Source organism: Neomonachus schauinslandi, chromosome 1, assembly GCF_002201575.2.
Source record: "Neomonachus schauinslandi chromosome 1, ASM220157v2, whole genome shotgun sequence".
NCBI classification, from domain to species: Eukaryota; Metazoa; Chordata; class Mammalia; order Carnivora; family Phocidae; genus Neomonachus; species Neomonachus schauinslandi.
Window position 1 is genome coordinate 8,111,741 of NC_058403.1, and position 23,260 is coordinate 8,135,000.

General features: G+C 45.2%; 2 protein-coding genes across 6 annotated transcripts in view; one reads left to right on the forward strand and one right to left on the reverse strand.

Annotated features, from left to right (window-relative positions):
* Nucleotides 1-3,413, reverse strand: part of TTC3 (tetratricopeptide repeat domain 3) — a 119,278-nt gene extending 115,865 nt beyond the window's left edge. For 3 of the 4 annotated variants that reach the window (XM_021678063.2, XM_021678061.2, XM_044919404.1), the window contains exon 1: nucleotides 3,383-3,413. The gene's annotated coding sequence lies outside the window, so the exon portion shown is untranslated. Of the gene's footprint in view, nucleotides 1-3,273; nucleotides 3,338-3,382 lie in introns of those variants that run through there. The other variant, XM_021678062.2, reaches the window with a different exon arrangement.
* Nucleotides 3,414-3,635: 222 nt separating this feature from the next.
* LOC110570105 (phosphatidylinositol glycan anchor biosynthesis class P) lies at nucleotides 3,636-13,482 on the forward strand. Of its 2 annotated transcripts, none has more exons than XM_021678070.2 (5): nucleotides 3,636-3,790; nucleotides 4,233-4,336; nucleotides 10,334-10,406; nucleotides 11,192-11,310; nucleotides 12,815-13,482. In XM_021678070.2, exons 2-5 carry the CDS (start codon nucleotides 4,255-4,257, stop codon nucleotides 12,925-12,927), a joined length of 387 nt encoding a protein of 128 aa, XP_021533745.1. In that variant the 5' UTR covers nucleotides 3,636-3,790; nucleotides 4,233-4,254; the 3' UTR covers nucleotides 12,928-13,482. The 2 variants fall into 2 exon arrangements, with proteins under 2 accessions (XP_021533745.1, XP_021533744.1); XM_021678069.2 differs by lacking the exon at nucleotides 3,636-3,790 and adding an exon at nucleotides 4,042-4,087.
* The last annotated feature ends 9,778 nt before the right edge of the window (nucleotides 13,483-23,260 follow it).

A 23,260-nucleotide genomic window follows, 5' to 3' on the forward strand; every position in this document is an offset into this window, starting at 1 on the left:
TATATATATATATATATATATATATATATATATATATATATACTGGATTTTAAATTATCTGTGTTCCATGGAGTTTTTCTGCTTGAGACAATGCCTTAGTGATATTCCATGTGGGCAAGTGGTATGCCTTCCTTATCTAAGGTAGAAGTGCTACTAGGAAAGGTAAGGTAGAAAGCAGAACCAACAGGAGGCCTCTCTCACAGGCCTTAGGCATTACCAATTTTAAGAGTACACATGGAATTTAATGATCTAGAAAGTGATTCATTAATATCACTCCTGCCCAAGTACTCCCTAGAAATATCTTCATTACTCCCCTGGGGGTCAAAAACCCCAGCATGAAAATTAGAGAAATTCTTGCAACTGCGTACCAGAAGATATGTACAAGAATCTTTGTAATAGCAAAACCTAGAAACAGCCAAATGTCCATCAAAGAATGCATACACTGTGTTATATTCACCTGTGGAATATTACACAGCAGTGAAAATTAATGACTTACATCTATACTCAGTATCAGTGACTCTTAGAAACAACATTGAGTGAAATAAGCAAGTCTCAGAAAACTGTATCCAGAATTCCTTTTTTTTAAACTCAAAAACAAAGAAACCATACAATACATTGTTGAGGGATATACACATATCTGACAAAATTATTTTTAAAAAGCAAAAAATGACACAGACAATTCAGGATAGTCACTCTGGAGATGAGCACATACAATATTGGTCATTTTGATTCTTGGATTGAGTGGTGTATTGATTGGTGTTCATTGTATTGTTTTGCTTCACAACCTGCATATATATTACATAGATTTTATTTTTTATTATTTTATTGTTACATATATTTTGATTATATCAAGTATTACATTAAAGAGGAAAAAAGATTTTTCAAAACCATTCATTATATTTTAAAAAGTAATTAAATCACCTCAACTGCCACTAAAGAGGTACATAAAACATACCATGGAAATTACTATCTTTACATCAACCATAGGTGCAAAATAAATTTTTACTCGAATTTATCTTATGAAGACCACGTGAGATAAAAGACTGAGCCACTTAGCTGTGAGAGATGAACCCATCTGACACAGAGCAGAAGCCAAGGTGGCTACAAGCAAATTTAGCCATAAGCTAAAGTTACAAGGAAGCTGGTCAGTAAAGAGAAGGCAAAAAAGTAAAGGTCTAGTAACAATGTATTAGCAAGGATGTGAGGAAATGGGTGTCCTCACTCAATACCAGTGAGAATGAAAATTAGTACAACCACTGTGAGAGCTTCTGTGATATTTAATTAAGCTGAAGATGCACATATCCTAATATCCAGCAACTCTACTACTAGGTGTATTTCCTAGAGAAACTTCCAAATGTGTGCACAAGCAGACAAGTACAAAGATGTTTATTGCAGGATTGTTTTGAGTCAAAAAACCAGAAACAACTTCAAAGTCCATCGATTGGGAAATGGATAAATTATGGTATATTCATACAATTGGATTCTATACCAGCAATTAAAATGAATGAACCAAAGATAACACAATTATCCAATTCATTTGTATATAAATCTCAAAATGTGATACTGATCAAAAAAATGCAAGTTGCAAAAAGACACGTATCATTTAAAACCATTAAGATTTAAAACACATACCACCACACATTGTCTATGGATTCACTGTGAACCAACTATAAAATATGCAAGGGAATGATATACACAAATCTGAACACGGTGGCTACCTCTAGGGAAGGAGGGACAGGAACTCGGAGCACCTCCAACATCTGCAATTTTATTTCTCAAAATAAAAAAGGATCTGAAGTAAATTTGGCAAAATAATTACATTTGTAAATCTGAGTCATGGGTTGGTGAGATTCCCCCTGTGTATTTTATATGTGAAATATTTCAGAAATTAAAAAGGAAAAGGGAAATTAGGCAAAGGTAAGAAAATTGAACAAATGAACAGAAAGACACACCGAAACACAGCCTTTGAGCGCAGAGCATGAACCTTTGAGCAAGAAACAGCGTAGGAGGTGGATCTTTAATCCGTTTCAAGTTTCCTTCCCTGTGTATCCTTGTAATAAATCCCATTTCCCTTAGGATAAAACGCAAATTTCTTGCAATAAAAAATGTCCTAACTAGAGCTGTAACTATGAGAAAACTGCTGCCAAGGGAGAAGTAAAAATCTGTACAATGTCTACCTTGAGTCCCCTCGCCAGGATGTTGGGCAGAATCAAGAGATAATTTATGTGAACGCCATAAAACACTATATGAACCGTAGTGGCACGTAGCTGAGCCCAGGCACAGCTAAAACGTATTTGCCCAGTTGGCGTGTATGCGTATTTTGGAAGGAGTCTGCAATTGAAGGGCTTTGGGCGTATTCGGCCCTTCTGGAAAAGGCACTCCGCACTGGTACCAGCCAAAATTCACCTACGCCTTGGCTCAATTTTTGGCCCTTGGCTCCCCCCTCATTCTGTCCCCAGAATAGGCTGGCTCGACAGGCCACACCTGACGTCGTCGTCACTACGGAGCAGCTGTCCAGACCAGCCTCCGTCTCTCCCTTCCCACTCGCGTCGGGGGAGGGAGGATGCTCCCGCGAGGAGGGAGGGGCGAGCGCTGGGTTGATTTTCCCACCCCCGGCCCCCTCCTGGGAGGGAAGCCACCCCGGGACTCGACTGCCATTCTCACGAAAACAGGTGGCGCAGACTTAAGGCACACAAAACAGAGAACGGGGCGCGCACGAACGTTCACGAACACTCGCGAACGAAAACGCGCACAAGGGAGATCATACACTCGACAAGACCCAGGCGCGGCACGGGCGCAGGGACACGCGAGGACGCACACCGGAGCGGGAGATGATCCAGGACGGGGTCACGACTGCAGAAGGCGCGGCCACGCGAGCGGGGGACGCGCGCCCCCCGGAGAGGAACGGTGACAAAGGGGGGCCGCTCACGCCGTCGCCAAGAACGGGCGCGACACAAAGAAGCCGGGAGTGGAAACACAGGCGCGTGCCCGCACGCCCGGACCGAGGGACCCCTCGCCTCTCAGGGGTGTCACCCTTCAGACGAGAGTGCGCGGGCAGCAGGAGGATGCGCACACAAAGGGGCTACTCCCACCCTCGCAGAGATGCCCGGAGGCGCCCAAGGGGGCTGAAGGGGCCCGTTAGATAAAGGTGACACACCCACTGGGGGCAACAAAGGCGGCCACACCCCCGGCGCACCGGCACCCCAACCCACGCAGACACACCGGGGGCACCACAGCGAACGACGCGGGGCGACGCGCACACACCACACTCACCACACACCCACGGAGGGGGTGTGGAGGGCCCCTCTCCCCGGGCATCTCGGCTGCAGCGCGATAAGGTGACACATCCGGGAGCCCCGCCGCGCGCCAGATGTGCACTCACCGGGGCCCGCCGCCCGCGAGCCTCGGACGCGGGCCGCCGCCGACGCCGCCGCCTCGGGCCCTCCACGTCAGCCAGCGGGCGGGCGGGAGCGGGCGGCGGCGCAGGCGACAAGCGCGTCACGTGGGCAGCGCACAGGCGCAGTCGTGCAACCCCGCCCTCTTCCGCGGCGGCGAGCAGAGCGATCCGGCCGTCCCCGGCGCTCGCGCGCTCCGGGCCGGCAAGGGTCGCGGTGCGCCTGCGCCTGGGCGGGAGGGGTGGGGGGGGGCGCCTTAGCGACCCGGCCTTTCCTTTAGTTTTTCCCTTTCTCGCCCCCGCGGAGGCTTTCCGGAAGGGGCTTGCGCGGGGGATCTGGTGCTGAAGTGGCCGAGCTGTCGGGAGGGGGCTGAGTGGGCGCTTCGAGGACCCAAGGTCAAGGGCCTCCCTCACCCCCCCAACCCTTAAAGAGGAAACAAGCTCCCGCGAGAGGGCAGGGCCCGATCCCGGGCGCCGTGGCCCAGACCTGGGGAGGCGCGCGTTCCCCGAGCCCGGCCCTGCCAAGCCCTTTCCGCAGGGAGGCGAATCCTGCAGGGTGGGAGCGGCGTCCGTACTTTCCCTGCTCTCCCCTCCCCTCCGCTGCAGGGTGCGCGCGCTTTGGCGTGTGCGCTTGTGTGCGCGCGCACGCGAGGTCTGGGGCTCGTGCGCGCGTGCAAGCGGTGTGTGTTGGAGGTGTGTGCGCAGGGTTGCGGTGTGCATTGGTTTAGGCTAGGGAAAAAACTGCAAAGGCTGTGCCCATAGCAAAGCGATGAGGCTACAACAGACCAGTGATGAAGGGGAGTAAATCACTGACGATGATTGTGTTTCTTTCCCACAGATTGTCTAAAGCCACAGGGAAAATGGTGGAAAATTCACCGTCGCCATTGCCAGAAAGAGCGATTTATGGCTTTGTTCTTTTCTTAAGCTCCCAATTTGGCTTCAGTAAGTACTTTCCTGATGGATGGCCAGCGCCTCTTTTCTGGTGTTCAAGGACAAGGATATTACTGCATTTGTTCTTAGAATGTGCACATATGAGCTGTGATTGTTTCTACTTATGCCTCTTTTTAGGAAAACCTGAAGGGAACTTGTGTTTGGTATTTCATATGCCCGACACTAGTGTAAATAATCTGAACAAATACTTATACAGCACCAGACAGGATTGCAAAGTGAATAAAACCTGGTCCCTGTGGTCATAGTCTTCTGTACAAGACGGACATGGGAATCTACAATTAACTGTGAAAAGAGCCATGAGAACCCAGTAGAGAAACATGAAATCAGACAGGGAAACAGGGTTAGCTTTCTCCCTGATAATAAGAAGGAAGGCAATAAGAAGGAAGATGTGGGAAGGTTTTGAATGAAAGGTTTAGAGTGAGTAAGTTGGTGCAGGTGCAGCCTGTAGGAGCCAGGAAGCCAAGAGAATTAGGCTGGAGAAGTCATGTGCACTTTAGAGTCTTAGATCTGGCTTAGTTCCTGGAAGATCCTGTTTTCCAGATAAGGAAACCGATGCTCACTGAGACACTACTGTGCCCAGGGTCACACAGCAGGCCCCACATCTCTCCTCTAAAGGATGTCGGAATTATAAGGAATACAACAGGGAAAAAATTGGGTGCCCCCATCCAACTTTTCGGAATTTTGTGGAAACCAGGGAAGTGAGGGAGTAGTGGTTTCTCTGAACCCTGACTGCATTGGTACAGCCAACCATGCTGTTGGCGAGGGTCGTGTATGGAGTAAAGAGGTTGTGACTTGAGTTCAAATCCTGACTCCTCCGGGGACTAGCTCTGTCACCTGGCACCATTTGCCCACGCTCTTGAACCTTCAGGTTCTTCATCTGTAAAAGGGTGGTGATAATTTATTGAATGCTTATTATGTGCAAGACAGTCCTGTGAGGTAGGTATTGTTATTACTGTCCTTATTTTACAGATGACGATCCTGAGGCATGGGGTTTTAGGAATGTGCCCAGGATCACCCAGCCAGAAACTGATAGAGCTGGAATTTGAACCCAGACACTGGGTTGACTTCACTGTGCTGCCCTTTAGAGCTGTTGTGGAGATTAATTGCTTGATTCATGCAAAGTGCTTAAAAGAATACAAAAGATTGATAAGTACTCAATAAATGTTGGCTGCTACTTCATTGTCACCATTGTTTAAATCCCTGTTCTGTAGGGTATTTGAAAGATTAGAAACTATACGAATAAATAAAGGCAATGACTTTAAGACTTAAATCCAGTAACACCCACTGTTTTTAACCTTTTGAGGAACCACCATACTGTTTTCCAGAGTGGCTGCACCAGTTTGCATTCCCACCAACAGTGCAAGAGGGCTCCCCTTTCTCCATGTCCTCGCCAACACCTGTTGTATCTTGCGTGGTTAATTTTAGCCATTCTGACGGTGGGAGGTGGTATTTCATTATAGTTTTGATTTGCATTTCCCCGATGATGAGTGATGTTGAGCATCTTTTCACATGTCTATTGGCCATTTGTAGTCTTCTTTGGAAAAATGTCTTCTGCCCATTTTTTAAATTGGGTTATTTGTTGTTCGGGTGTTGAGTTGTATCAGTTCTTTTTATGTTGTCAATACTAACCCTTTACCAGATATGTCATTTGCAAATGTCTTCTCCCATTCAGTAGGTTGCCTTTTAGTTTTAGTTTGTTTTTTTTTTAAGATTTTATTTATTTGCAGAGAGAGACATAGCGAGAGCAGGAACACAAGCAGGGGGAGTGGGAGAGGGAGAAGCAGACTTCCCGCGGAGCAGGGAACCTGATGCGGGGCTCGATCCCAGGACTCTGGGATCATGACCTGAGCCGAAGGCAGATGCTTAACGACTGAGCCACCCAGGCGCCCCTGCCTTTTAGTTTTCTTGATTGTTTCCTTCACTGTGCAGAAGCTTTTTATTTTGGTGATGTCCAATACTTTATTTCTGCTTTTGTTTCTTTGGTCTCCAGAGACATATCTAGTAAGTAGTTATGGCCCACAACCAAAAGTTAATGCTACAAATTTTTGAGTGCTTACCACATGCCAGGCACTGTTATAGGCAAAGGAGAAGCAAAATATTCAAAAATTTCCTGCTCTCAGAGGGATTTCATTCTAGTAGGAGGAGATAGCCAATGATCAAATTAAATAAGTAATACATATATGATAACGTACCATGGGGAAAAATTAAGAAAGGAGGATAAGGAACGGGAGGAGGTTGCTGTTTTAAAGACAGCAGTCTGGAAGTGCCTCACTGAGAGATGAGATTTAACCACAGACATGAAAAGTGCAAGTTAGCCATGGAGCAATCTGGGGAAAGGGCCTGCCAGACAGAGAATGGACAGTACAGAAGCGTTTAGAAGAGCATGCCTGTGGATTCAAGGAACAGGTGGAGGTCAGTAAGGTTGAAGTCTGAGAAGGTGAGGCAAGAAGTAACAGGATAGAGGTCAGAGACCATATCCGGCAGTTATGATAAAACTAGGTGGTGGGTGCAAGAGGGTTACAGGATTCTCTCTACGTTTAAATACTTACTGAATTAAAAACAAGGCAGTTTTCTTAGTCTGCTCAGGCCTCTGTAACAAAATGCCGTAGACTGGGAGGCTTGAACAATAGACATTTCTCATAGTTCTGGAAGCTGGGAAGTGTAAGATCAGGGTGCCAGCATGGTTGGGTTCTTGGTGAAGACCTTCCTGGTTTGCAGACAACCACCTTCTTGCTGTGTCTTTACATAGTAGAGAGAGAGTAAAAGGAAGCTCTGGTCTCTGACTTTCCTTATACGGGCACTAATCCCATCATGCGGCCCCACCCTCATGACCTTCTCTAAACCTAACTACCTCCCAAAGGCCCTACCTCCAAATACCACCACACCGGGGATTCGAGCTTCAACATATGAATTTGGGGGACATGCAAACATTCGGTCCATAACAGTAATTATGGATTTTGATGAAAGCTTTGAAGGAAATAGAGGGAAGTGATAGGGAGTAAGGAGAGTGTGGTGGGTGGGACACAGTTGGAGTATCAAGTGATGGGGAATGCCTCATTTAAGAAGGTGATATTTGAGCTAAGACGTGATGGAAGAGAAGGAGTCATCCACTGAAAAAGTCAAAGGAAGAACATTCTGGGCAGACAGCACTCACTGTAAGTGCAGTGGCCCTGAGACACTGGAGCTAGAGCATAGTACACCAGGACTAGAAGTTGGAGAGGTGGGCAGAACATTTAAGTCCTTGCAAGTCCTGGTAAGGAGTTTGGATTTTATTCTAAAGGTATTTAATTTATTCTAAGGGTTTGGGCAAGTCAAGTGACCTGGTCAAATTTATATTTTTGGAAGATCACTCATTGCTGTGTGGAAAAGGACTGCTCAGGTAATCTGTCCTCAGGCTTGAAAAAAAATTTTTTTTGACCAAGCAGGGGAGGCGCAGAGGGAGAGAATCTCCAGCAGGCTCCACACCCAGCAAGGAGCCAATCCCACCACCCTGAGATCATGATCTGAGCCTAAATCAAGAGTCAGATGCTTAACCCGCTGAGCCCCCCAGGCACCCCAAGGCTTGAAATTTCTAGACACCCTCTCTAAAAACCTGGGAGCTGTTCTTCACTTAACAGTCTTTCTCCTCCTAACTCATTCCTCCGCTCCTGCCGCTGAATCTGGCGGGCTTCTTACTGCCTCTGCCAGAGATGCGTCCTGCACACAACCATCCCAGCTTTCTTTGGATCACGGCAGGGAACACCATTTTCTCCTATTTACTTCCTTCCTCCTTCGTAGGCCCCAACCGTATATCTTTCTAATCTGGCTGATCCCCTGACTCCTCCGTTTAAGACCTCTGGTTGGGGTAGGAATGGTTATTTCTCTTTGTAGTTTGCTGTGTCTTTAAAGTTAAAAACAAACGAAATACCCAGTTCACCCCATTGCCTGGAGCATAAAGTCCTAGTTCCTTGTACAACATATTTCATGATCTGGGACCTGTTTGCATTTCCAGCTTTATTTCTCAGCACTCACAGCCTCACACTTTATGCCCCATTCACTCTAAACGGCTTAAAGTTACCCCCAGATACATCACATCCCTCCTCACTTGTGTGTTTTTACTAATGCTCTTGCTGCTGCCTGAAACCATAGTATGAGCACACTGTCTGGGTTCACATTCCAGCCCAGTAACTTTTAGTGTAAGATCCCAAGCAAGTTACTTAAATTCCCTATGCCTTGATTTTTTTCAAAGCTGTGGATCAGGGATAATAATAGCATGCATCCCAAAGGGTTTGGAAAGGGTCAAATAAGCTAATGCATGGGAAGTTCCTGCCACTACATTTGACTCATTTCTGTCTCGTACACTAGTTTGGGAGAATAGAGTCTGTGTCTTTTATTTCTGTATAGCCTTGACTTTTACATAGTGCCTGTCATATAGTAGGTGTTCAATAAATGCTCATTCATTGAATTAAATTAAAGTCAATCACTTCCATTTATGAATTTATATTATGTTTTCCCACTCTTTGTATTTCATTCATCTTAAAAACTATCACAAGCTGCAAGCCTGTCCCATGCCACCTTTTCTCTCTACCATCTAGTCACACCAGATCCCTTACCAGATCCCTCACGCTCTCTCTGTGGATCATGGCAGTGAACACCATTTTCTCTTACTTCCTTCCTTCCTTATCTGCAGGCCCCAGACATATACATTTTTAATCTGGCTAATCCCCTACTGATTATTTAGGTCCCAGTTTAGTCACTTCCTCCAGGAAATCTTTCCTGACCATTAACATCACCTCTGTCAGCACTAGAGTGGGCTAAGATCCTTCTTGTGTGCTCCTGTAGCACCTTTTATTACACATTCGCACTTATCACAGTGTAATGAAAATATCAGTTTATTCTATTCCTCTCCGCTAGATTTTAAGCTTGGGAAGGCCAGAGACCATGTCTTTTGGGTTCGCCACTGTTTCTCATGCTCCTGATGTAGAATATGAATCCTTCAACATCATTGATACAGATAGTTTGAAATTTGTCTATGCCCCTTACCTTCGGCAGAGGATGTAACATTTCAAAGATTTCATTTACTACTCTGTAAAAATGGCATACATATCATAAGATTGTTTTAAGGATTAAATTAAATAATGCATGTGAAATGCTTTGAAGTGTGCTTAGCCCACAGTGAGTGCTTGGAGGTTAGCTGTTGTTTTTACAAATTAACAATAAAGGGTTCCACAAAGACTGGGCTTGAGGGAAATAAGATTGTATTCTGGGAGATGAGGCAGAAGCCTGTCATGAGGTGGATCAGAACAAGGGTAGATAAATTCACCTTTAAGCAACCAGTGTCTATAATCATTTCAACCCTGTGGGAATGAAGTATTGAATAGCTACTATGTATAAAGCAAATTGCTAGGTGCTGTAAGGATCCCAACAATTGCTAAGATGTGATTTCTCCCCTTAAATTGCTTAAAATACAGTATGAGAGCTAAGACGTGTTTTAGAAAAAAGACTAACGGGGGAAAGGGAGTTGTTTAATGGGCATAGAGTTTTAGATTTGCGAGATGGTAAAGTTCTAGAGATCATTTCACAGCAATGCAAATAGACTACTTTAAGTGTCATAAATATTATAAGAATGATAGAAATAAGGAGCTAGGAGACTGAAAGGAAAGAAAACTCAATTCTGAGGTGATCAGGGAATCTTCAAAGAGCTTTTTGGTTTTTGTTTGTTGTTGTTGTTTAAATATTTAGAGAGGGAGCGAGAGAGCGCACATGAGCAGGAGGGTCAGATGGAGAGGGATAGGGAAAAAGAGAATCTTAAGTAGACTCTGTGGTGAGCACAGAACCTGATAGGGGCTCCATCCCACAACCCTGAGATCATGATCTGAGCCTAAATCAAGAATTGGACGCTTAACTGACTGAGCCACCAGGCGTACCAGGTGTTTTATCTGAACCTTGATAAACTAGATGCATGCCTAAATGACTTCTCTTTTTTCTTGTTTCTGTTCCTCTCTGCAGTCCTGTATCTCGTGTGGGCATTTATTCCTGAATCTTGGCTAAACTCCTTAGGATTAACCTATTGGCCTCAAAAGTAAGTTTAATGTTTTTCTTAAATAAAAATGTATTAATACTGTTTTTAAGGATCATAGTTTTTCCTTAAGACTACCCAAATTGTAAATATTTATCCTTTTAAGATCCATAAATAGCCATAATGAAATTTAAAGCTTTTCAGAAGTTATTATTAATACACCTCTAATTCAAGATGGCAGGATGAGCACACATCATTGTCTCTATTTCCTCCTAACGTCTTGCTAAGATGACACTATACAAGAAAAATGTGGGGTTTTTTTGTTTTTTTTTAAAGATTTTTTATTTATTTATTTGACAGAGAGAGACACAGCGAGAGAGGGAACAGAAGCAGGGGGAGTGGGAGAGGGAGAAGCAGGCTTCCAGCTGAGCAGGGAGCCCGATGCGGGGCTCGATCCCAGGACCCTGGGATCATGACCTGAGCCGAAGGCAGATGGTTAACGACTGAGCCACCCAGGCGCCCCAAGAAAAATGTTTAAGGTGTAAACCCACAGGAACAAATAATGGGATAGCAGATAAGAAGTATCAAAAGAATTCAAGGAAATGGATTGCAGACAGGTGAGAGGTAACTGACTTAGTTTCCACTTTTTCCATGGTGCTACGGTAGGGAACGATGCAGGATTGCAGCTTTTCCTTACAGGCCTTGTAGAACGATTTGACTGTCTTTTATATACATGTATTATTTTAATTAAAAAATCAGATTTAAAAAGCATGTTAACTCGGTGATGGACTCTTGAGAATGATGACTTTATAGCAGCTTAATATTTTCTTTAATATTTTCTTCTACAGATACTGGGCAGTTGCATTGCCCGTCTACTTCCTCATTACTGTAGTAATTGGTTATGTACTCTTATTTGGAATAAACATGATGAGTACCTCTCCACTCAACTCCATTCATACAATCACAGGTAAACGTGTATCAAAGGGAAGTGCTGGGGGAGGGAAGAGCAAGGTATTAGCTGTTTTATCAAGAAAAGCAACTAAGAATATGCTGTAGTAGGTGACACATGTCAGCACAAGAAAAAGAACCTAGGAGAAATACAAAGTTATACCAGAGGATATGTTTATGTGGCAGAAATAAATTCTGATGAATATGCTATTTATAGCACCAGTCATCAGGTATATTTTCCCATAAAGACCACAAGTATATAATATGTTCCTTAGCAACTGTGCCTGAGAAAAACATATTTTATCCTAAACGGGCAGTGTTGATCAAACAATGGCAAATAGGTCCGTGCAGACCTTGTTCAGTAGAGGGATTTGAGAGTGTGCATGCTCCTCAGGATCCTTGTGTACACCTGACCCCAATTATGTAGTTAGAAGAGCCACGGCATGTTTTTGTAGTTTTTTTTTTTAATTTCCCTAAGTCTAAAAATAAATTCCTGACCTTGCTTAGATTCTCGGAGGTGAAGGGGTTTTTTAAGTTGCTTGGTATGATTTTTAACTTTTGAAAGCCTTTTTTCATGAGCTTATACAATGTATTTTGAAAACCAGTTCTAGTATTTTTATATTTCTTTCTTTTTTTTTTTTTTTTTTTTTTAAAGATTTTATTTATTTATTTGAGAGAGAGAATGAGATAGAGAGCATGAGAGGGGGGAGGGTCAGAGAGAGAAGCAGACTCCCCGCTGATCAGGAGGCCCGACGCGGGACTCGATCCCGGGACTCCAGGATCATGACCTGAGCCGAAGGCAGTTGCTCAACCAACTGAGCCACCCAGGCGCCCCTTTATATTTCTTTCTGATAAGCTACTGTATTCCCTGTCTTCTTGCCTAAAATTACAGCAGATAGATAATTTGTGCAATGAGGGGACATTGTTAAGTTTGCATGAATGATTGTACCAAGTGATTTAATAGTTTGGGGTGTCGGATTAAATATATTTTCTAAGCCTTCATATAATTCTGTCCCTACGAGAAATGTGCAGATGGGACTTTAATCATCATTGTAGAGTTGAATGAATGAAATATTTCTTATCCTAGAGATGCAGAAAATACCTTCCTGATTTTTATTCTAATTGGGACAGTTCTTCTAAAGAGAGAATTTAAGTAGTCTTTTAATTTAAGAAGTCTTTTAATTATGTTAAACACGGTATTTGTCATTATGCCAATATTAGCCTAGTAAACTATGCAGTGGATCTCTGTAAACCACAGAAATGGTAAAAGAGGGGCTCCTGGGTGGCTCAGTTGGTTAAGTGTCTGCCTTCAGCTCCGGTCATGATCCCAGGGTACTAGGATCGAGCCCCGCATCAGTCTCCCTGCTCCGCGGGAAGCCTGCTTCTCCCTCTCTCACTCCCCCTGCTTGTGTTCCCTCTCTCACTGTGTCTCTCTCTGTCAAATAAATAAATAAAATCTTTAAAAAAAGAAATGGTAGAAGAAATTGCTTGGGTAAACAGAGCTTTTTGTCCTCTTCTTACAGATAACTATGCTAAAAATCAACAGCAGAAGAAATACCAAGAAGAGGCCATCCCAGCATTAAGAGATATTCCTATTAGTGAAGTAAACCAAATGTTCTTCCTGGCAACTAAATAACTTTATGCCAAAAACTAAATTGTATGTAGACTAACACTGAGCATTTACTATAATTTTTTATATAATAATTTTGACCATAATTATTTTGACTCTCTCGTACCCAATATTGAAATGTAAACAAAGTAAGTTGATTCTTTTAGATTAAGTTATATTAATATTATAAAAGTTCTTGAGTATTAGTTATTAACAGAATAAATAAAATACTGCATTACCATATAGCAGACTTGTTAAAAAAAATAAGTATCAGTAAAAACAAGAAGTCCCTCCAGAGAAGCATTCATGTTATGATTTTTAAATGGCAATTATGTCCTTCCTGCTGTTTTTTTCTTAGAGGCTAGAATTCAAACTCTTAGATTTGGGAGAGGGGTACATTGAATTTGTGTGTTCTTGCATCATATTTGTGTCTAAGAAAGAAACATTTGTTGAGTACTTACTACATACCAGGTATTTTTCTAGATATAGCAATGATAAGATTCTTTCTAAAAGAGCCTACATTTCAGAAGCAGATTGAAACAGACTAAGCAAATAAGCAAATATTATTTGACGAGTGCTATGCAGAGAATTAAGATAGTATAATGTTCTAGGGAGGGATGGGGTGACTGGGTGATAGACACTGGGGAGGGTATGTGCTCTGGTAAGCGCTGTGAATTGTGCAAGACTGTTGAATCTCAGATCTGTACCTCTGAAACAAATAATGCAATATATGTTAAGGAAAAAAAAAAAAAAGAAGAAGAAGAAGGTAGCGGGAGGGGAAGAATGAAGCGGGGGAAATCGGAGGGATAGACGAACCATGAGAGATGATGGACTCTGAAAAACAAACTGAGGGTTCTAGAGGGGAGGGGGTTGGGAGGATGGGTTAGCCTGGTGGTGGGTATTGAGGAGGGCACGTTCTGCATGGAGCACTGGGTGTTATGCACAAACAATGAATCATGGAACACTACATCTTAAACTAATGATGTAATGTATGGGGATTAACATGAGAATAAAAAAAAAAAAAAAGATAGTATAATGTTCTAGAAAGTAAAGGGATGACTATTTTAGCTTGGGTGGTCCGGGAAGGCTGTTCAGAGAGAGGCAGTTGAGGTGGAAATGTGATTAGCAAAAGCCAGGAGCCCATCAGAAGGATTGGGAATGTGGGAGAGCTTGCAGGTAAGAAGCAGCGGGGGGCAGAGACCTCCAGGTGGGAAGGAGCTCGGTGTGGACAGAAGGCCAGCAGGGGGCCTCGAGCACACTGCCCCAGGGAGTGTGGGCTCAGGGGAGCCTGGAGAGGCCCAGCACCACCGCACTGCTGCAGGGGGCTTTGTAGGCCAGCTTGGGAAGTCTGGAATTAAGTGTCAGTGTGATGAGTTGGAGGCCCTTTAGATTCTGAGCTAGAGGGAGGCTTTGAGGAAAGGCATGACCTGGCCCAGTGCGTGTCTTGAAAAAGTTGCTCAGGCTGGTGGATAGAGGATGGATTCAGGAGGGAGAGTTGGGGGTGGGGCAGGAGTATGGATGTGAGGGGGCCGCTCTAAGTGGTGGCAGTGGTGCTGGGGATGAGCGGGTTGCTCTGCAGCCTTTGTCGGAGACACAGCTGACGGACAGGGTGTGTGGATCTGGTTGTGCGGAGTGGGCGGCTGCTGAGAGAAGTTGTGATCGCGGGGCATTCCTGGGGTCTCTGGATCGATGAGCTGAGTAGATAGTTATGCTTTTTACTGAATCAGACAGTATTTGGGGAAATTGAGGGGGTTGGAGGATTCAGTATATGAATTCGTTTGAGTGACTCCTCCTTGTTAATATCTAGTTGTGTCCATGTGAGATTGAGAAGCTTGGATAGAAATAAGTTTTAAAAACCATATGGGGTGCCTGGATGGCTCAGTTGTTAAGTGTCTGCCTTCGGCTCAGGTCATGATCCCGGGGTCCTGGGATGGAGCCCCGCATCAGGCTGCCTGCTCAGCGGGAAGCCTGTGTCTCCCTCTCTGTCTGCCTGCAGCTTCCCCTGCCTGTGCTCTCTCTCTCTCTGTCAAATAAATAAATAAATAATCTTTAAAAACAAACACAGACCATATGTAACTTAGCAAGAGTGTACTAACAGTTGGCCAGTGGGACCAAATCTCAACTCCTCAAGCATTCGAGGCCTTGTAACTTTTGACACCCAAAGTCTCTGTACAGGAATGGAGCCACACATTTTTGTGCAAATTTAACTATACCTTTTTCATAACCATATCCCTGCCTTGTAAGCATAAGACAGGTGACATGAATCTGCTATTTCTAGTCTGTCGTTTGTCCCAGCTCCTGTATTTCTAGGGTAAGAGCATGTCTCCACACTTCAGTTTGAGAGGACCAGTTGGCTCCATCCAGGGTAGAACGGTAAATAAACAAAAAATATCTGTTTATACAGTGGAAAACTGGGGCACCTGGGTGGCTCAGTCGTTAAGTGTCTGCCTTCGGTTCAGGTAGTGAACCCAGGGTCCTGGGATCGAGCCCTGCATCGGGCTCCCTGCTCAGCGGGAAGCCTGCTTCTCCCTCTCCCACTCCCCCTGCTTGTGTTCCCTCTCGCTGTGTCTCTCTCTGTCAAATAAGTAAATAAAATCTTTAAAAAATAAATATATGGTGGAAAACCACACAGCCATGCAAACAAGAACAAATCACTGCTCTACCTAACTACATGAATGAATATCACACACACGTTGGGGAAGAAAACAGACATAAAAGAATATATAGTGTTTAATTCCATTTATACGAAACTCAAAATCAGGAAAAACGAACCTTTGGTGATAACTATACAATAGGAGTATTAACCAGGAGAGGCATGAGGGAACCCGTTGGGAGGTTAAAAATGCCCTGCATCTTGATCTGGGTTATAGTTACCTGGCTGTAACAGAAGCATACTGTTAATATCATTTAACTTGTGCTTTTTAAAATTGAATCATAGTTGACATACTACCTTAATTTCAGGTGTACAAGGTAGCCATTTGATATTTTTATACATTACCAAATGCTCACCACAATGGGACTAGTTACCATCTGTCACCATATAAAGTGATTACAGTGTTATTGCCTATATTCCCTATGCTGGACATTACATCCCTGTGGCTTATTTTGTAAGAAGTTTGTACCTCCTAATCCCCTTTAGATGTTCCACACATCCCCCCACCCAAGATCTGTTCCCCTGACGTAACATCAATAAAAAGGTAAAGATGCCTAAGCCCCATCCCTAGAAATTTTAATTCATTGGTCTGGAGTGGGGCCCAAGGAGGGGTAGCTTTTAATGACTCCTGGACACTGAACAACTTGCAGCCAGGACTGAGAACTGCCTGCCTTAATCCATTGGCTTTAACAACCTGTGGTCAACCCAGAGCGGTAGTTTCTTTGGAAGAATGGGTCCTTATCAGAGCAGTCCTTTCACCTTTGTGAGACTCCTTCCCAGATCAGCATCGTCCCTTTGTATTCCCCTCAGGCCAATGATAGGCCTAAAAAGATTTTGAAATGGGTGAGAAAAAGGCCCTTAAGGGTGCCTGGGTGGCTCAGTTGGTTAGGCGACTGCCTTCGGCTCAGGTCATGATCCCGGAGTCCCGGGATCGAGTCCCGCATCGGGCTCCCTGCTCGGCAGGGAGTCTGCTTCTCCCTCTGACCCTCCCCCCTCTCATGTGCTCTCTCTCTCATTCTCTCTCTCTCAAATAAATAAATAAAAAATCTTTAAAAAAAAAAGAAAGAAAAAGGCCCTTAATTAACTCCAGTACCCCACCTCACCTCAGGCCTCCTATTAGCTTTTCATTCTGTTTCCCAACCACAGTGTCCCTACCGCTCGTAAGAGATTATGTCAGTGTTTCTCAGATTATGGGCTGCAATTCTTCCCAGGGTCTTGGTCAGTTTAATGTAGCGATTCGCACCATTTTTTAAAATCTCAGGACCCCCTTACACTCATAAAGAGTGTTCCCAGAGAGCTTTCATATATGTGGATTATACTTAGAAATTAAAATAGGAATTTTTAAAACATCTGTTTATAAGTACTAAACCCATTATACTTTATATATTTAAATAACATTTTATGAAAAATAACTCTATTTTCTAAAACAAATTTAGCGGCGAGACCAGTAGAATTGTTTTACATTTTTGCAAACCTCTTTAAATGTCTGGGTTACTGGAAGACAGCTGGGTTCTCCTATCTGCTTGTGTATTCAGTCCGCACGTCTGGAGAACCACTGCACACTTGTGAGAGAATGAGAGCGGAAAAGAGAAGCCGCATCTTAATGGTTTTATGAAATTGGTTTTGACCTTACAGACCCCCTGAAACAGGGTCTCCAGGCCACACTTTGAGAACCACCGCTTAGTGGGCCTCAGTTGGAGTGTGTGTGTGTGTGAGAGAGAGAACTAGCATGGGATGCGGTATTGCACTTGGTAAGGATAAGTATCTTGATTGAACACCTCTCGTGGCCACTGCAGATCTTTCCCATTCGACCCCTTACTCCAGCCCCTGATGCCCTTTTGATCAGGGCCACAGAGGTGCCACTCAACAGTGCACCCTGGCGCGGGGTGGGGGGGTGGGGGGGTCAACACCCAAAGGACACCGTGGAGCTCACTGTGGGGCAGGCATCCATCCCCCAACAAAGCCCGTGTGAGCCGAATTCCTTCAGCTTCGGAGCAGGTCTTGGGAGACTGAGCTGCGGTCACCATGGCGACGGTGGCCGCGGTCCCGCGTGCCTGTGTTGGCTCTTCTCAGTTTTGCTCCCTTGCTGCCCACTCCTTCCTAATGTCACTTTCCGAATAAACTGCCTACACACTCAAGCCTTTGTCGCAGGCTCTGCTTTCATGGGAACCCCAGCTGAGAGGTTTTTATTTTGTAAAAATTGTGCTTCAGTTACAGGGCCGGGATGTGTAATGCATTTCCCTGCTGCATGTTCTAATTCAAGAAAAATGTTGGAAAGACACTGCGTTTTACAACAAGCCCAACTAATAGCATAAAATACCCCCCAAATGTCAGTAGTATAAAGTTTCCAATTTTGCCCAAACCCCCTCCAGTAATGAGATTCTCAACAAGAATTTCATTATGGAAGTCCAAATATGAAATCACCTAAATGAAAAGCCAAGAGAATTCAAATCCAAAATTCTTTCCTCCCTAATATCTTGACCTCCCCTGTTTGAGCAGGATCTCAGTCAGGAGCCTGGGTTTTCTCCAGAAGCTGAAGCCTAAGGTCTCATTAGAACAGGTGTCACTCCTTAAGCAAACTGATCCAACCCCAAATTTCTTCTGTAGCCCACTTTTTCAAGGAGTCAGTGGGACAACCAGTATATTACCAGCCCCAGGCCCACAGAACTTAGAAAACCCGAGTAAACCCAGTGCTACCACAGTTGTCCCAGACTCAGTACGGTGGACAATGCAGATGCCCCCACCTAGCCTGTCACTGCGGTGGGGACTGGATGGGATGTGGGGAAGGGGAGGCAAGAAGGAAGGGGTTCTTGATTTGTCTTCCCGAGGTACAGGTCAGGCTGTGGCTGTTGGCAAGATCTCCTCGTTTAGAGAAAACTCAGTTGGCTTAACTGTGGTAGTCTACTACTTCGGAATGGGCAGAAATTGACTTATCCCTAGGGGCGCCTGGGTGACTCCGTTGGTTAAGCATCCGACTCTTGATTTCGGTTCAGGTCATGATCTCAGGGTTGTGAGATGGAGCCCTGCAATGGGCTCTACTGGGCATGGAGCCTGCTTAAGATTCTCCCCCCCACCCCCCGTCCCCTGCTCGCTGACTCTCTCTCAAAAGAAATTTACTTACCCCACCTTTTCTAATCAGTCTAGGCATAACCACTGTTCATTTTTCAAAAAACAGCACTTTGAGATAGCCACCAAATCAGAATGGAGCCACATAGACAGAGGCAGTGGATGTCTCAGTGGTCACCCGTGTGGACTTACGACCAAGGACCAGATGTTCTCTCCCCCTCCACTCCTCAGCACCATGTAAGACCCAAGGTGCCAGGAATACAATGGAAATCTCAGGAACCCAAGGAGCCATGGAGTTCGAAATGATGGTATTACAGAAAATAAGTTATAATTCTTGAGCAGATGCATTTGTGGACCAAGATTTATATCTTTCACATGGTCCAGGAGAAAAACTCTCTTTCTCCGATAATTCAATACCTGTCTCAGGCTATTTCGGTAAATCCAGTGTTCAAGCTCTGCTTGTATGGGTCACACTCACAGAGGGCCATATGGTCAGGCCTGGATGACGCCAGCCAAAGCCTCCCAGTGACTCAAATGTCACACTCCAGTCACGCCATAGTTGCCCAGGCCGGCCCACTTGTGTTATAAAGCCTGTTTACATGGCCCCTGAGTATTAGAAGCAGCTGTGAGGCAGCCTGCACCAGCTGCTGCGGCTTCTTCAAGAGGCCCCCTCCTGCCCTCTGACACTGGTTTCCAGGACCCCCCCCCCTTCTATGACTATTCTCAATGAACCATGGGTGGGCATGCTCTGGGATGAGCACAGCCACTCCTCACCACTATCCCGTGAAGGACAAGCACCAGGGAGGAATTAAAATACAGAGTCCCCTTTATTACTGGTGAAGCCAGATGTTCAAGTGCTGCGTAAAAATGAAGCCCAAACCAAGGTATCTTCCTTAAATCTGATCAGAGGAAGGCTGGGCCTGCAAATCTAGACTTGGCACAGCCATCTGCTTGCACTAGAAGGCGTGGTGGGCTGCCACCTGGGTGGTCCCGGCAGATAGCAGACAACCCACGGGTTACCATTTCTCACCGGTCCCATAAGTCACACCCCTCCCCATGGTTGTTAGGGAGTGTGGGATAGAGTGCAGGAGTGTGGTCCCTAAACCTTCCCCAGGAAGACATAACTGTTGTAGTCACTGAGGCAGAAATACGAGGACAAAGACCATGGTTTCCCTACACTGGCCACTTAAGTCATCTCCTGTTTTCTCCTGTTATAAACAATCAACAGAGATCTTTGTGAATAAGCTTTGTGAAGTTGTGTCCTTGGGCTAGGTTCCTGACATTGGGATTGTTACAGGGTCAAAGGGCTTGAACATTTTTAAGACACTTAATATGTAATGTCACACTGATCTTCAAAAAGGTTGTATCTATTAACACACTCCCTACAGTTCACTAACATTATACTGATGTGACGGTTAATTTTATGTGTCAGCTTGACTGGGCTAAGGGATGCCCAGACAACTGGTAAAACATTATTTCTGAATGCGTCTATGAGGGTGTTTCCAGAAGAGATTAGCATTTGAATCAGACTGGGTAAAGAAGATCTGCCCTGTCCAGTGTGGGTGGACATCCAATCCTTTGAGAGCCCGGAATAGAACGAAAAAATGGAGGAAGGGTGAATGCTCTCTCTCTTCTTGAGCTGGGACATCTGTCTTCTGTCCTTGGACATCAGAGCTCCTGGTTCTCAGGCCTTTGGATTTGGACTGAATTATACAACGTGCTTTGCTGGTTCTCCAGCTTACGACAGACGGCAGATGGTGGTGTATCGCAGACCCCATAATCACAAAAGCCAACCCCCATGATAAATCTCTTCTTCTGTATCTATGTGTATGCTCTTGGTTCTATTTCTCTGGAGAGCCATGACTAACACAGCTGGGTATGAAGTGCTCCTCACTTCTGGAGTGTATGAAATGTCACCATGTTCCATTTTTCCAAATCTTACTAAACATGTTGTGATTTCCCACTGTCCACTGTTGACAGGAATTTCAGAATCATTCATTGGATGGGGGGGGGGGAGACTTCCTCACCCTCCCTTGGGCTGTTTACACTTATGCTAGCCAAGCACAGGAGAGAACATCCTGGCGTTTAATCCGTCATGTTTGTTGTCTCTGCCCCTGTGTCTTTTCCAGGCCCGTTATCCCACCTCCTCCCTTGCTCTGCTCAGAGACCGCGTTGGGCTCCTGAGGCTCCTACTCAGTGTCCACAGACCACCCGCTGACCTCCCCTATTCAATGCCCCCTCTCTGGGTGCTGCACGTTAACTCCCAGACCCCTATCCCTCTGTCCCTCTGTCCCTGTCTCGGGACATCCAGGGTCAGTACCCACCCTGAGGCAGGGGCTTCTGCCTCCCCTAGTGTTCCATCTCTCAGCCTCCTCTGAAGTGGTTCCCCACTTTCAATGAGGTACGCGGTGACCTGGAATAAAGCTCTCTCTCCCTCACAGCAGGACAGTGCGACCTCAGTTCCTTCTGGGCAGTACATTGGATGGGGGGGGGACAGTTTTGTAAAGTGCCTTTCAAGGAAAGATCATGCCCTGCTTCAGCCCTTCTCATTTCTGCTGCCTGGCATGTGGATTTAATGACTGGAAGTCCAGGTGTCCCTTAGGCCATGCAGTAACCTTAGGAATAGAAGCCACACAGTAGCAGAGCAAAAGGATTGCAAGTGCCCGATGGGGCACCTGGATGGTTCAATCAGTTCAGCGTCTGCCTTCAGCTCGGGTCATCGTCTCGGGGTCCTGGAATCGAGCCCCACATTGGGCTCTCTGCTCAGTGGGGAGTCTGCTTCTCCCTCTCACTCTATGGTCGAAAGAAAGAAAGAAAGAAAAAGAAAGAAAGGAAAGGAAGAAAGAAAGAAAGAAAGAAAAAGAAAGAAAGAAAATAAAAGAGCAAGCCCAAATCCTGACATTGTAAATCCTGACATTGTACCAGACCTGGATGGCTTACCTCTGGACTTGGACAGAGAACTGTCCTTCTATCTTGTTTCAGCCACTAATTTGGGGGTTTTCCAATCCCAGCCAAACCTAAGCCCAACAATACAGTTCCCTTCAGTGTTCAGGCACAAAGCCATCGTCTTAGTCCTGCTGATTGCCAGAATGGCCTCGGGTGTCTATTTTCAACTTTGAAGTGGCCAAGAACCACCTGGGGAGCTGTTAAAATGCAGGTTTCCAGCATGGAAGGCCCTGGAATCTGCACTTTTAACAGGCCTCCTTGAAGACTCTGCAGGAAATAGGCCACAGACCACAGGTTGATAGTGGGCCTTGGAAACCACAAGCCTCCGCAGAGTCTCCTTGATCTGCACAGAAAGTTCTACTCACTGTTCTTCCTCCAGACAACACACACATGTCACCCCCTAAAAGAAACCTGGACCCTCTGTCAGTCTGTCCTTGCTCGTGTGGGAAGGGAAGACATTGGTTGTTTTTGTTGTTTTTCTATAGCTGCAAAAAATGAGCAAGCGGCCACAATGTGGCTCCCTAAGCCACGCTTGTCCCACTTTTGCTAAAACAGTAAGTAAAGGAATGGCATGCAATTTTAATCTGTACTTTTGAATACCAATAGGGTTCAATATTTTATACAAATGGTGAATACATATACATTACAACGGCTAACTTCCAAGAAGCACAGTAAAAAGAGGAGGGCTTTGGCATCAACGCCTCCTGAGCCCCAGTCCCAACTCTACCATTTCCTGCCAGCATGACCTTGGGCAGGTTACTTGACCACTCTGACCTTCAGTTGCTTCATCTGTCAAACAACACCCAGTTGATAGGATATAGGGAAACAGGTTTGGCGCACAGTAGGCCCTTAGGTTATGGTAATCATCATTGTATCTCACACTAGTCTTCATGGGGACCACTGCCTCGAATCTGTGCTGCTTTTCCACCAATTCTTATCACTCTCTTACTTTCCTGGGGCTGCCATTACAGATCGCCTGAAACATAGTGGCTTAAATCAACAGCCATGTATTGTCTCGCTGTTCTGGAGGTCAGGAGTCTGAAAGCAGTTTTCCTGGGCCGGAGTCAAGGGGTTGGCAGGGTTGAGCGCCATCCTGAGGCTCCGCGGGAGAATCTTTCCCTTGACTCATCTGCACTGTGGTGGCTGCCATAGCCTTCCTTGGTTTGCAGCCCTATGACTCCGATCTCTGCCTCGGTGGTGCACACAGTGCTGTGGACTGAATGTTTATGTCCCCCCAAAACTCGTCTGTTGAAATCCCAACCCCTGACCACCAATACGGAGGTGGGGCCTTTGGGAGGTGAAGAGGTTGTGAGGGTTGTCCCTGCTGCTCCCCATCCATACCCCAATACCCCAGAGCATGTCCATCTCTCTCTGAATGTCCTCTATGCTACACACACACACACACACACACACACACACACACACACACTTTGTTTTTACTTTTCTTCCTGGGAACCTGTCTGATTCATCTTGGGTCCCCAGTTCCTACCATGGAGGAGCAAAGTATATAGTCGTTGAGTGGAAAAGGAGAAGTTCAGAGGCCCCTCTCTGGAATCATCAGAAGCAGTACAATTAAATAGTTTTGATGGTGCAATGAGGGAGATGTAAACTTTTTTCATGTTTTAAGGACTCAAATCATTTAAGTCCCAAATATTTAGAATTATCGACGTGGAGATCTTGGTAACAGCCCTAAAG

Bases quoted from the DNA above. Each gene is read 5' to 3' on its own strand.
- LOC110570105 (XM_021678070.2), top strand. From the start codon at position 4,255: ATGGTGGAAAATTCACCGTCGCCATTGCCAGAAAGAGCGATTTATGGC. The intron at 4,337-10,333 runs GTAAGTACTTTC...TCCTCTCTGCAG, and splicing joins AAGCTCCCAATTTGGCTTCA to TCCTGTATCTCGTGTGGGCA. The intron at 11,311-12,814 runs GTAAACGTGTAT...CTCTTCTTACAG, and splicing joins CTCCATTCATACAATCACAG to ATAACTATGCTAAAAATCAA.